At 36.6% G+C, this 14,922-nt stretch overlaps 1 protein-coding gene across 2 annotated transcripts in view; it reads right to left on the reverse strand.

Annotated features, from left to right (window-relative positions):
* Positions 1 to 7,173: 7,173 nt before the first annotated feature.
* The window catches only part of UNC13C (unc-13 homolog C), a 123,846-nt gene continuing 116,097 nt past the window's right edge, over positions 7,174 to 14,922 (reverse strand). For both annotated transcript variants that reach the window (XM_040077584.2, XM_040077582.2), the window contains 3 exons: positions 10,368 to 10,460; positions 9,483 to 9,642; positions 7,174 to 8,586 (listed from right to left, as the gene is read on the reverse strand). In XM_040077584.2, coding sequence (XP_039933518.1) covers positions 8,301 to 8,586; positions 9,483 to 9,642; positions 10,368 to 10,460 — 539 coding nt within the window. In that variant the 3' untranslated portion in view covers positions 7,174 to 8,300. The remainder of the gene's footprint in view (positions 8,587 to 9,482; positions 9,643 to 10,367; positions 10,461 to 14,922) is intronic.

A 14,922-nucleotide genomic window follows, 5' to 3' on the forward strand; every position in this document is an offset into this window, starting at 1 on the left:
TACCTAAGACCTCATAGGTATTTTTGAGTTATTCTATAATTTATTTGTGAACTATTTGTATCTAGGGAATGTCATGAGATTTCATTTTTGCAGCATGCCCTTGCAGCTAGATTGTCCTTAAAACAGCCAGAGACTCATTGTGGAGCTGTGCAGCTCTAGAATTTCTGAAGTGTACATAAAAAGCCTAAAAAACACTATGGCATCTGGATAGAATGACTTTAAAAAATACATTAAAATGTATTAAATGTAAGTTATTTTGTAATGTCTTAGTGAAGGTGTGCACTAAGTACTTGTGATCTTGTTACTTCACAGTTTAGGATAAAACATTGTTAATTGTCTTGCAGGAATTATTGATGGTGATGCTGAAACATCTTTTAGTTCCAGTGGTAGCTCTTGCATTTTTAGCTGAGAATGGGTTTAAAAATATTGAATTACATCTTTCGAAGGAAGGTTATTTCTCTTCACGCTGTGTGAGAAAAATTCAAATACTCAAACATGATGTGATATATTTTCACGTGGAATAAAAAAATAGTGTTTCAGAAAACATAAAGGATGCCTAAACAATGCTAAGGCCTGATTCCTGCTATTGCTTATCAATCCTGGCAGCTTTGCCAGTTGGTAGAAAACCAAATTTTATTGATGATCATTGTCTGTGGGTATATGGCATCACAGTTTAGCAAAGTGGTGCTGGGTAAAAGTGGTAATTGTAGAAGGTTCTGGACTGAGTAAAAGAGCTTCAGATTTTGCTTTCCTAATTAATTTGCTTGTTCAGTTGTGAGGTTTCTCTGGGTTTTTGCCTTCTTTTCCCCATTAGAAGCTGTCTACCAGCTGCCAGGTTGAGCTGTACATTTAAGGTCCACTTCAGAAATCTGTGCCAAGAGTGCTCCCAAGTGCCTCGTGCTTTTGTTCTCCTTGTAATGAGAAGTCCAGAAGTTATATTTATTACATTTACCTGTTGCTTATATCCCCCAGAAAGGGCTAGCAGGAGTTTGATTTAAGGTGTCTGTTAGTTGCATGATATAGCTGTAGGCAGTTGAAGAACTTGAGATCTCGAAAATGTCGTGGGTTTTTGATTTGTTTGGAGATATATAGGTCTCTTCACTCGCTGTTTGCCTTTACCTCTGACTGGGCAGATGAATGGTTTGGTGGGGTGTGTATGTCCCTGTAATTTAGCTTTTTTTTCTGGTATTGTGGTATTTTCTGACTGTAGTTTTATGTGCTGTGTTTGTTATTGATGAGTTCAGAAGCCATTTTCAATTTCTACAAAAGTGTTCTGACAGCAAACTTTTTATGAGCTTGGGGTGTGGGCAGAAAGAATGGGAAAATTCTCCTGCACTGTTTGCCTATTACTTATTGGCTAAAGAAATACTAAAATTTACTATTTATTGGCTAAATAAATGAAAGTATTCTCATAATGGAATTTCAAAATGAATCTAGAACTTTATTCCTCCTGCTATAGCTCCTTTCCAGGATGGTTTGAAGAGGGTTTTTTTTTCCCCTTCCTTGTTAGTCACAGTCACCTTGGTATATAGATATGTGCTAATTATCCTCTATCAGTCTGTTTAAATAATTTACAGTGTAAAGGTCTCAAAGGATTCTCTAGGTGGCAGGTCTGATTTAAAATAGCACAGTCTTTGTTACATGGGCCCTTTTCTTTCAGCTCTGTCCTTCCTTCACTGTTCTATTGCAATGTCTCTTGTTTTGGCTTTTAGGTATCTCTTTTTCAGCGATATTTCATTTAACAGTCATCCAGACACAAGCTGCTACTGTAAATAATGATACTGTTCCAGACTTTCTTCCTATGTTTGGCAAATTGTTCTCTCCTCTCTGTTCACTTTGCTCTCTGCACAAAAATTCTCTAAATATTCCAGTTAACTGTGTTTGTTTCTATTAGCAAGGTCTGACATGCTGGGTTTTAAACCTGGTCTGTGTTTCAATGAGCTGATTCTGGGCATTGCATTCAGCCTAGACAGGACTCTCCTAGCTGGCATTAGCCTCAATAGCTCACTTGGAGCATTCAACAAAGATTTAACCCCTTCTCACAGGTTGTGTAGCCAGCCAGTCTAAATAACAGCACATGCCAAAATTGCAAGCTGTTTATGAGCATTTTTCTATTTATTTATTATTTCTATTGTTTTTAAAGAGATTCAATTCATGCAATAAATTGTGTATGAGTTTTGTTTATTTCCTTTTGACAGAGAAGGATATATATATACTCAGAGTTACACTCTTCATTGTTTCCTCTAATAAGTGTAGTAAGTTATTGCCAAGTGTAAACAGCGTTCTTTGTTTCTATTCTTTTCTGTTGTGAGGTTTCTCCCTGATCAGAAATGAAACTCTCTGCAGTTAAGGGAAGATGTGTTGTCATTTTATGGACTGTTGAACATCACAGAGCATATTTGGTGAGAGTTAAGTTCACTGCTGCTGCTGACTCCAGCTCACTTCTGTAGTTAATGCAATGCTTTGTCTCTGCTGCTGAGTAGGGGAGAATGAAGGGCTTGACCGAATTTCAGAGTGGTCACCGTGCTGAGGAAGCTCAGCCTGGCACAGGAGTTCTCTGCAAATCATGTAGGAAAAGCAGATAGTGTTTTAATGGCATATTGATTTACTATTGTCTCCTGGGCACAAATTCGCATGCTGATACGTTGATGCATCATTAGATCCAAATTGTTGTTGTTTCTCAAGCTCCTCAAGAGAATATTCCACCTCGTTGATGTTGGGTCTTGGATATATACTATTTAGGGAAATAATATCTGCAGGCTCTGTAGCTTGAACTTGTTGATGGTGGCTTCCAGGCTGGGAATATGTTTACTTTTTTGTGACAGAGGGTAGTGACATGCAGAGCACCATTTATTGGCTCCACTTAGTACAACAAGAGTGGGGAGACCCACAGGGATCAAATTCTGTCTTGTACCTCTACTGAAATCAAAATGGACTAAAGTAACTCTTGAGCTAGACTAGAACATGACAAAATTACAGACAAACCGACCTTTCTGCATCATGTTGGTATTACACAGCCTTTTCTGGTTCTGCCATAAGTTAAGGAATCCACACTGACTGTCAGCCCTCTTCCACATCCATTCCTCTTTCTTTTATTACTCTCCGTCTTTTCCTCTGAGTATATTCTCATGCAGTTCAGCTATTCTGGGTATCCAGTTTGCGTGTGAAGTGCTTTTTATGTCCAACTGCTGTGTAATGCCTAGAAACACGGGCTGGTTTCTGTGGACAAAGCCCGGCCACGTGTTGTAAGTCAAAGTCCATCTGGCAGGCGGCATACAGGGATGATGTTATCCTGTTATCTAGAGGAGGAGAATGGATTCACTCTGCTGTAGTTTTCCATTAGTGTTCTACCGCACGCTGCATGTTTTTGCAGCTCCTTTTCAGTTTTTGTTTCTGCTAGTCAGTAATTGACATTTGTTTTCTCGCTGTCATGTCCTCAGGCCCGGAGGCTTAACTCACATTGCAATCAGTGCCATCACTGGCAACAAAAAACCTCTTACTTAAATGGGTAAACACGATTGAACAAAATGTGTAGGCCCTCTTAGACCTGAATGGAATGCAAGCTAGAGCTGCCTCAGTAATTGTCAGCAGCTCCTGTGTACCCTGGGCAAGTGAAGATGGAGATCGATGGTTTTTGCCTTAGACTGGTCTGTTACAACTCCACTTTTGCTTACGCCAGTGTAGGTTTGTTTTCCCTTTGTGTGTTTGGTCAAACAAGAGTGTATGTCCAGTTTACAGACCAGAGCTGGGAGCAGCTCAGGAAGATGTTGTGTGGCCTGAGCTGCTCTCTGATTTGTCCTCTTTGCCTGGAACTCCTACTTCTCAAAAAACCCCTAGAGAATTGAACTTCTGTGAGACCCCAACGAAATGCAGGCTGTAGAATAGTGTGGAGAAATAACAGAAAAACAATGAGTAGAATTTACTTCCTTGGATAAACTTTTCTGATTATCTTGTACTTATTTAATTGAAGATTAATCTGTGATGTTTTAATGGCTTTCACTATAAAGTTTACAGTATGCCCACTGGTTATTTCATATTCTGCAGTGAATAATTCAGTTTGCTAAATTGATAATGAAGGTTTTGAAATGGTCATAGGCTGAGTCATTTAGAAAGTTTGTTTAGGTAAGCTGTCAGCTACAGAATCTGTTTGAAAAGATGCTTTCATTCACTTGCTTTCCTGTTGGGTTTATCTTCAAATTAGATTTTATAGATTTCATCATTTAGAAATGCATTTATACTCTATAGTGTGTGTGTGCATTCATTCAGGGTAGAACACCCATGAGAAACAGATATTTTCCAGATACAAACTGTAATTTTTCTTTCTCTCAGCCAAAATTTATTGTGACACATTTTTAGAATATCCCAGTTTTGCTTATTAGTCTCAGGCTAGTGTTTGTATCATGTCTTGATGATAATTTCTGAAAAAAATTTAGAATTTCTCTCTTGAAGATTCATTTTTATGAACTTTCATAGTACAAGTCAATCACATAAATCTGGTGCCAAAATGCAAAGTGATATGAAAATACCATCAAAATAAGCATGTGTAAACAACTGAATGCTTTCCAACAGTTGCCCAGCTGTATTTTACAAATAACATTGAATCTATTTATGTTAATTTTATGTCTGCTAGCTGAATTTAATTTAATACGATAACTTAATATTCTCCCCATATTTGTTCAGGCCTTTAAATTTCAGGGGATTTGTGAGAAATGTGTTATTTAATTCAGACTAATACGGTAATGGTAAATTATTATTCTGTTTTAGTATTTGTCTACAAATTTGATTTCTACAGTCACTAGCATGAGACTATCAATGAAAACTAGTAAAACAAATTGAGGAAAAACAATGGAAATTATTTGCCTATTATTATTATTATTCTTTTCTGTAAGCTTCTTAAGTAAATCACTGGAGTCATTAAGTCTACCTAAAGCCAAATGGTGGCATTTGCACATGCCAGGAATTCTTTATGGAAAGTCTCTTGATCCTTCCAGGGTACAGACAAAATAACTTGAAAGATGTTTCATATTTTGCTGCTGGGACTGGTTGAGCCTCCTGGCGATGGCCCAACACCCCTTAATTGATTATTTTGATGTAAATTTAAATCTCTGGGAGACATAAAAGGTATGAAGAGCTATGCACATCCCATTCCATCTCAGATGTTTCCTTTGGTATTTTAGCTGTTTTGAGGTTTCAGTGTCCATATGCAAAGGAAAGGCCAGTTCCAGCACTGTGTTCGTACTTCAGGTGTCATCTCAATGTGGCATTAGGGAAAAAAAAAATATTTTAGGTAAAGTGTTTGAGATTCAGGATGGCTGCTAGTTTTATTTTATGTCTTTAATTCACATATTACTACTTCCTTCCTTTGTCAGATATTAGCTAAAAAAAATGCTTTGAGGAAAATTTAATTCAGTTTCTATATTTGGCTCTTATATTTTCACCACAGAAAACAAAATAAAAATGCAAAAATTCTTTCTCAGTCTTTATTGAGCAGTTTTATGTAGAACTGTCAGTTCTGAGTATACAGACTGACTTGAAGAGCTGTCATATGACAGATTTCTCTGAATGTATTTGCTCTTTTCAGGTGCACATCAAATGGTTTCCATGTAGTAACTGTTCTTTGGGGAATGGAAAATTTGTTCTCAAATTAATCTTGCTGTTCTCTGCCTTCTTTTTTTCCTCCTTTATTTCCCTAAGTGCATATGTGTATATCTGCTATCTTACCCAAACAATACAAATGGAATTCCATTTAGAGTTTTGATTGCATCAGTTGTCACTGAGAAGTGAAACTGCAGGAAGAGCTGTCAGTCTGCTTAGGTTAGGTCAGCTGAATTAAGAAAATTCTCACAAGTTGATTTTTTTTAAATTGGGATATTTACTTCCTTAACAGAGATTATAACAGCTCTTAAAACAGCACTGAAAACTCTTCCATGTCAATCATTTTGACTACGTGAAATGTGTGAGGTCCAACTGCTTTTGCTACGCATTGAATTTAATTGTATTCTAATTCATAACAAAACAGTTTAAAATAGTCCTGTGCTGTAGAGTTAATGCATTTTCTTCTTATTGTCAACATGACAAATTTTGATATATCAACGTAAATATTTCTCTGTTAAAGCAGTGAAACACTGCTGTGTACTGTATAAAGCTGTGGATTATAAGGGATGGTTTTACCAGATTTTCTGATTGCTTCTGCTGCATGCAGCTGAGGAGACCACTACAAGCAGTAATCTACTGCCTTGACTGATTCTGTTGTTATTCCTTTATCCCAAATCTCGGGGATAAACAGTTAACTGGGTGGTGATTACACTATGCACTAAAATGTGAGCCATTTTACAGTAGAATAAGCAGCCACAGAAAAATATGATGAGAGTGCTCCGGGTAAAAAAACCAGAAGCTGTTTACTCCAGCCCTTCTGGTTTAAGTCACAGAGTCACAAATTATATACTGTGGAATTCTTTTTGCATTTTATCCACAACACTGTTCTGTACCAGGATCCACCTCATCTCTTAATTATGCTCCTTTGTTATTTGAAACTGAGTCTGCTGATGTTTTCCTACATCAAATCTTGTTAACTGTAAACAGACTCTGAGCCTGCTGTTGACACTTTGGGCTATACCTTGCAGAAATACAATTTGAGATCTATGATCTTCGGGGAGTGTTCTTAACTCTCTAAAGACTGTGCATAACTTCTCTAAATGTCTAAATATAATTATGACAAATCTAATTTTTAGTAGTCAAGGAAGTTTGAGGATGTTGAAAGACCTTAAAATCTTATCTGAACATCTAACAAATATTTCCTGGAAAGAATCTGTGTGGAGTCGTATGTTATATTTTTAGAAGGCTGACATCAACACACCCAACAGTGTGTCCTCCCTTCCCTTAGTTACTTTTTCCCTAAGCAGAGCTGAGAGCTCCAAGCTGTGTAATGCAAAACACTTGTGACCAAAACCAATGACAAATGTGTAGCATTACACAACGTTTTCTTTTTGTGTTTATATACACCTACCTAATTAATTGCATTTTTTAGGACACTGACATAAAACAGCCAGATTCCAGACAGTGCAAATAATACTTTAATATATTATAAAGCTATATAGTAAGCCCACTCCATGGGCTTCACATGCACATAAAACCAATAGTTACATAAATAATATCAAATGACAAAACTAGAAAGCAGTTTCTGCATACTTTATTTTACAATTCCTCACTAAATATATTTACAAGACACAGAGTTTGCTTTAGTGCAATACATAGTAATGTTGCATAAGTACAAACTGTTGAACTTTTCTAAAAAAAAAAAAAAAAAGAAATAAAGCACTTAACTGATGTTACAGCTAAGTATGTAAAGCAACATTAATAACTCTGAGTGAAAATGCTCACAGCATCTTTTCTTCTCATAAACAATTTCTAGAAACAAACCACAAACTGGCATTACATATTCCAAACTACTACCCCTTGTACAGTACCATGTCATTAAAAAAATCACTTTTTAAAAGCACATATACTGTACTGTACAGCAACCTGTTTCTACAGATACTGACTTACTCTTAATACAAATATGATATTACCGTGGCAGTTTTGAAGAACAAAGTTATCTCAAGATATCAAACATCAGTAACAAACTCTGATAAGCACAGCTTCTTGAGAACCTGCTTTAACAGCATTTCTTCACAGTGATATTTATGAAAGGTTGGAAAAAGAGATTAGCATAAAATATTTCCATCCTTTTTCAGTTTTTATGCAAAAAATCATTAATTTATATTGGTAATTATAAAATTACAAACACTTCCTATAAGTAACTGCATCTGTAGTAATGATAGAAAAAGTCATCAGTAAGACACCTAAAATGAGGCTTGCATAACATGAGAATTTGAAGAAAACTAGGTATACCTCATTTTTAAAGTAAGAGTAAGGGATGGAAATTAATTTAGAATAAGCAATACAGTTTAAGAGAGAGAACCTATTATCAATTGAAAAAGCTACTTATTTATTAATAAATGTTAAAAAATAATGAAATTATGATGAGGTGAAATCAACATCTAAAAAGAGATGATGAAACATTTACTCTTAATCTTAGTTTTGGCACTTCATTGGAACAATTACTTTACCAAAGACCAAAATATGTATAAAAGATATTACAGCTCCTTGACATACCTTGCAAATATAGTACATAAGTACTGGCAAACACTGAAAACATAGTTAGTTAAACATTCCCACAGATTTGCACATGCATGCACTAGTCAGACAACAGCGCTGTATTTATGCTCTTGGCGGTGACAATCTTGCATTACTTGGGTATTTTAGGCCGTTTCTTCAGCGGATCTTGTTTCTGTTTTAAGTCTTACGAACTCTTTAGCGACTTCATCATTGTTCCTCTGAGAAAGTATTCTAAGGATTGTTAAGCCAGTCTCATCCACGGAGATGCTCCTGAGCAGGGGGTACCAGGATGCGCAGCTGCCCCTGTCTGCGATGCCCTGCAGCTGGATGACGGTCATGCCGATAATGCGATCCTCCCGCGCAAAACAGTAATCCTTCACGGACACGTGGAGCTCGTAGGCTCCTGGCTTATCCTCGTTACTCAGCAGGCTGTGTGGATTAACAATATGAATTTAGAACAAGGAGTTTGGTTGAATTTCCCCAAGGAATTAATTCACTCTAGAAATCTTGGGCGAATTAAAGTGAGAGTGGTAGTTTAAGTTTTGCAGTTCCGTTTTGTTGCAACAGAATATCTAGTTTTAAACTTTCTACACAGGTAACCCTCCAGATATATTGGTGATGAGGCCTCTGTTCTCAGCAGCCTGAACAGAAACAGAATTCCCTCAAGAGCTGGAACAGGCAGTTACCTTTCCCTGGAAAGTACATAAAATGTTCAACTGATTCCCCAACTGTCAGCACCATGACTTGAAATCAGCTTCAAAATATTCAGAAAATCCCTGGCAGCAGGCATCAAAAGGAGCTTTGTGCTGAGACACACAGTGAACTCATTTCCAGTCAGGGTTGGAGGGTAAGGGGAGGAAAATAGTCTCTGAAAAGAGTGAAGTACTAAATTTAAAACTCCAGGTTAGGTGGAAATTCCTTACTGATTTAAGGATTAGCTGGTTATAGCATTAGATAAACAATACTATTAACACAATGCACAACCCAATACACATTTAGATACCTCTACAGGCATGAAGGACAGCCATCTAGAAATAATAATTAATACTTCTGTCCAAATAAATACCTAGGGCAATAGATTCCTAGAGACAGAAATTGTTATTCCTCTCTAGGAAAAGTAATTGTACATTTTAACTAGGTTTTGTAGGAGTAAAAGCTTGGTGACTGCCATTCATCTGCATATACGACAAGATACAAATTATAAATAATTTTGAAATTGTGTCTATCTATGTTATTATGGCTTTTTTATTATTAATGGTTTAAAGGCAAAAATATTTTAGGAAAATTTTCAAAAAATATGCAATTCCCAGATATAAAAGACTTACAATTGGAAAGTTTCATTGTACTTTGGTGACCAAGTGTTGCTCTTTGTCTTGGTTCCATGTTTTCTTTTCTTGTCACTTAATTTAGGACCCAATATGCAAACTTCCACGAAGGGCCGGAACATAGCTGTTGTTTGCCAGTTTAGGTTATTAATTGCTACAACTATAAAGAGATAAAAGAAATTAAGTTAAAATTCCATTGGAAGGGTTCCAATTAATTACCCTGTATGACTTTGTATAGCCAGTGAGCTTGGGAGCTTTCCTATAGGGTATAGGGAGCTTTCCCGGTAAGCCTGGGAGGAGCTTTGCCCCTTCCCTGCCAAGTAAAGATGTCTAACTACTTTGAGGTTCAGAAGTATTGAATATAAATATATATTTTACAAATACTTTACATTCAAAGCTTCTTTTTCCCTGCTACCTTCATTGCAATTTTAAAAAAAATCAGCTTGTACTAATCTGAGTGATCCTGTGTTTCTGAGATTCAGGTTGCATGGAACAAAGGCATTTTGTTAAAAATGCAGCTTTTTAAGGCTTGGTGCAGTACTTCACCACTCAGCTTTGCCGCAGTTTTTTAGAAGTTGAATTATACACAAGTAGTTGAGAAGTATAATTTGACACATTTTAATTTATAACTCTATAACTTACTATAACTTTAAATGATCTACATAGAGAAGGACAGACAGTACTTGCCTGCATAACCTGAACTTCTGCTGATGTTGAACAAGGAAAAAGTGCACTCCTGATCACCTGAAGTGTACTCACAGCTTCTCAAATACTATGACACTTCATTTTTTATTTTAGTGTCGGTATGTTTGGCTTAGGATGTAGTGCTTGGAGGTGTGGTCTCTGTTGTTGCTTTCTTTTTAAAGCTGGCTCTTTGAAACTTACCTTTCACAGTGACTTTATGCTCACCAGTTCCAGGATGGGTAGAAACATCCACCTGTACAGATATCTCACCCACTGAATTATTAGCAGTTTGACCTGAAACAAGAATTATTGGTTAGCACACCTGGCTTCTTGATGCATCAGGAGAAATAGACAGCCAAAGGTGAGTGGTATTTTCCTCTAGAAATGCTTAAAATTTTGACATGATTCACATTTAAGTGGGAATCAGTTACTGATTTGTGAATGATTTTTGCCACAGAAGTCCCGGGCAATTGCAAATACCTATGGAAAGTGCCTCAGTGAAATAAAAAAAATCCTGTTCATCTGGAACTTTCCATTCTGGTTGTCATTAGGTGTGTTTGTGTCTCGAAATGCAGAAGTTGGTGGGTTTGTCAAGCTTTTCATGTACCTCCCAAAAATCTTACTGCTAAGTGTGTAATTGGAAAGTTACTTGTATATCACTATTGATGAATCCTTTGCCGAAGGTTTTCTCTCAACAAATTATTGAAGTTCTGCACCAGCACAGACAGAGGGGCTTAAAAATGAAGGAAAAAGGTTGAAGGGATGGCAGAGGAACCAGGAACTTATTTTTTAAAGTTTTTGCTTTTGAGCACCAGGGGAGGTTGTAAGTCAATTTGTACAGAATGAATCTTTAAAAGGATTTTAAGTATTGTCTTGAAAGGTTTCTCAATATATCAGATTATAATAGTACAACATAAATAAAACTGAGTACATTTACTTGTTCTTTGATTGGAAGACTGTGAATGTTGGATTCTGTGAACTTCCTCCCCAACGTAATCTGTGAAGCACATACTAAAGTAAATTGCTAGCCCTTTTCAACTGGCGACTGTTTCTGTGGGTAGCAGAGAAAAGATTCTATATTCCTCTTATCTACCTGCTGGTTCCCCATCCTTTTACATGTGAGGAGAAGCAAACATTCCTTTAGAATTTTTCCAGTGGTTCATACAGGAATTAAGGAAGGGGTACAGAGAAGAGGGGAGGAGTGTCTTGTGTAATGATAATGGGGAAAGTGATTACCTATTTACATTGGTTCATGACTAGAGCAGTTTTTTTGTTATCAAGCATAGTCCCTTTCCTTTCCTGGATTTCCTCACCAGTGGCTTTCTAGAAATGAGCTCTACAGTGATGTTTATTCAGTGTTTCGGCCTGATCTGTAATTATGCTCTCTAAATGGCATGAGCATTGCAAGGTCAATTAAATACTCTTAGCTCAAGTGTTACCGCTTCAGAGAACAAGCCTTTTTTAACCTGATATATCCAAATGTGGAGATTCAGTGATGATTTAATAGGCTCAGAACCCTTGAAGGTTATTGTGCATTTCCAAGCTTTCAGGTGAGTTTGGCTTGGAATTGCTGTGAACCTACTTTAGAAACAAAGCAGTGTTTTAAAAGCACACAGTGACAATGTCTTACTGTATTTATAGCTGCCACTTCTGAATTGCAGGGAACCTGTACAAATTTTGCTGTTAGATGTATTTCATTATCAGTCAGATGGTTTGGACAACTACTGACGTATAAATAAGCAACTTATTAGACATCAGCTTTTTAATGACAAGAGGTTTGGCTTCAGTGGCAGGAATTAAGTTTCTTGTGTTTGGATAATGACGTAAAGCTGTACTGTATGGAAGCTCTGAGTTGGTGAATCATTCTATGGCTTGCTCACAATAAATGATACATAATTTTTAAAAGAATTTATGTAAAAAGATAGGAACCAAATGGGCCAGAAAAGCTAAATAGTAAGAATAATAGAATGGCTTTATTTAGAAGCACAGAGCAAAGTATTACCTGACTATAGTAAAATTTGCTTTTACTTGGGAAGGGAAAGGAAATTGATATTTGGTGAAGGTCATAAAGCTGGTTTTTTTTTCTCTTGCAAACACAGTGTCATTAGGCCATACATCAGTGAGTAGCAGGTTTTTAATGGAGTTACATTTAACCCTGGCTGCTGACTTGTGTGAAAAAGCCTTCCCTTATAGTTATGTGGATGACCTGGATTAAATGCAGAGAATGCCTGTAATTCAGAAAGCAGCTTGCCCAGGATAGAAATCCAATACTATATATAATATATTTTTATATATAGGGTATTCTCATTGGCTTTGTGATACTGTAAAATAAATCACAGAGAGCAGGGACTGGAGGTCCTGGAGCATTAATCTGTCTCATTCTCTCATATTGTGAAATTCCACCTTTACATGTTCCAGAAGGCATGGAATTCAGCCTCAGCACAGGAACTTTTTGTGGTGATGAACCTCTTTATGAATGATACTTTTGATTCCATCTGTAGCCTTCCTTCAGCTCTGAAGTTTGAGTTGAACATACTGTAACTCTGTTCCGATTAAAAAGCTTTCAATGCCAAGCCAGACAGGAGGATGGAACCAGGAATTTGCACCACATAAAACTTAGGGACACTGCATGGGTAGGATAAACTGAATGTACTGAGAGGGAGAATGAGAAGTTCTTGAACCCTCTTCCAATCAACAATAATTTACCCCTGACTGCAGCTGAAGATGAGTTAAGTTGATCCTGAATATCACTAAAATTATCAGCTGGTGTCAATTACTTGTTTTAGCTTCTAGCTTAAAAAAGTAACTCTACCCAAAACCCGAGGAAAGTTTTTAAATAATACAATTTTCATTTTTATTTGATAGACTTGAGAGCAGCCTGTGGATGGTGGTAACAGTGAAGTGTGCATTATCAACCTCTAATAATGTCAGGTAGGATTTCATCAAGACAAAACTCCATGCATCTGTAAGATTGGACTTGTTCGTTTCTTCAACTTTTTTATTAACTTATGCAAAATATATTCTTGCAAAGGTCTCCTGATAGGTACCTCTTTCCTTTTCCTGGTAGTCCATAATTTATAACAGTGCTCCAAGCAGTACTGCAAATATGTGGCGTGAATAGTCTTGTATGTACACTACAGCTTGATATGGTTATAAAGAAATCTGTGCAAAACATCACCCAGTTTTATACTAAAAGCCGTTGATGTTAAAATGACCTTACATTCAGTATTGCTGAGAAAACCTCCTTTGCAGAATATCTCAGCCAGCAGAGACAATTTCTACTGGAGTCTAGAATATAAACTTGGCTTCTTTTAGTAATCACCCCATCCATCTTTCTCTTTCTAACCTGCTGAACAAACTAGAGATACAATTCCAGGACATTTATCATTCACATCCATCTTTCTCTTTCTAACCTGCTGAACAAACTAGAGATAAAATTCCAGGACATTTAGCATTCACTTATAGCATCTCTTATTGACATTCAAGAACTACGGTACCTCATTTTAAAGTTTCTGACCTGTCCATTTCTGCAGTTTTGTTTTCTTTTTTGCTACCACTTCTTGTACAGTCACAGAAGGAATTAGTGATTCTGACTGCACCATAGAAAGGGCCATTTATCCTACTACATTTAATAAGCCAATTTAGCTGACAATAAATCTTTCCATGCACTGCAGAAGATGATTGCACTTTTCTCCCTTTAGTACTGTAATATAACTCATTTGAAAGCTAACAAACTTATAAATTATTCTGCCTCATGTTTCAAAACCTTACGGATGTTTAATTATTACTGCTTGCTCTCTAATATCTGCTTTACATTTAATTTGTTAGTATATTTATGTCATTCAAATTACAGCATCCTCTTACTGGTGGGTCTTAAAGTGATCACATGCTTTTAAAGTGCAGTGATTCTTTTGCATTCAAGAAGAAAAAATATCTCCTCTGGCAAGAGATGCTTGCTCCTCAGGGACTAGAAAGGCCTAGAAGTCAGGCTTTATTCCTCCTTATTTAGCACCTGGAATGGCACCAATGTGAGAGCTGTTACAACACTAATGATTTTGACTGAGGACAGACATTTTGGACCAAGGACCAAGTCAACTATTTCGTAGCCATGATAGTCATAATCACAACATGTGCGCAGAGAAATTCCACTGCCTTCTATTCCTTAGTTAATAACTTTGGAAAAGGTGAACCTGTGCACTCTGAGAAAATAGCAGAATATGCAAATGGAAAAATGAGTCAAGTATGTTTTATAAAAACAAAACAGTAGCTCCCTATATTTTCTAGGATATTATTCCTGCTAAATACAAGAGACTACTTTTGAATCAGTCCGTGATCGTGCATAAAAATACCTTTCTGTGGAAGAATTCCTTTGTCTTGCTTGATCTTTTAGCAGCAGAAAAGTTCTGAAATGATGAGGACTTTGGAAACTATCTTCTAGGTTGGCATGAAAAAAAGACCCAAGCAGAAATAAATGGGATTCACAGAAAATGAGTTAACATAAAATTTAAGAAGGTGGTGACTTGCAGTATTTTTCCCCAAAGTAGCCAAAGATAATAAGGAAGGCTGAAACTATGACTCTATCAAAATTTGTGGAGGTTTGCATATGTCTCTCTCTTTTTTTTTTTTTTTAAACTGCCTCAATGGGTTCAGGATTTCAAATCTCTAGTTCTCTAAGGATTAGAAATCCAGTTTAGAAGAAAAAACAACTACCTGCAAACTAATAATCATGTATGACAAGATTTTATTACCCAAGACT

The sequence above is a fragment of the Hirundo rustica genome, chromosome 13 (genome assembly GCF_015227805.2).
Source record: "Hirundo rustica isolate bHirRus1 chromosome 13, bHirRus1.pri.v3, whole genome shotgun sequence".
Lineage (NCBI taxonomy): Eukaryota > Metazoa > Chordata > Aves > Passeriformes > Hirundinidae > Hirundo > Hirundo rustica.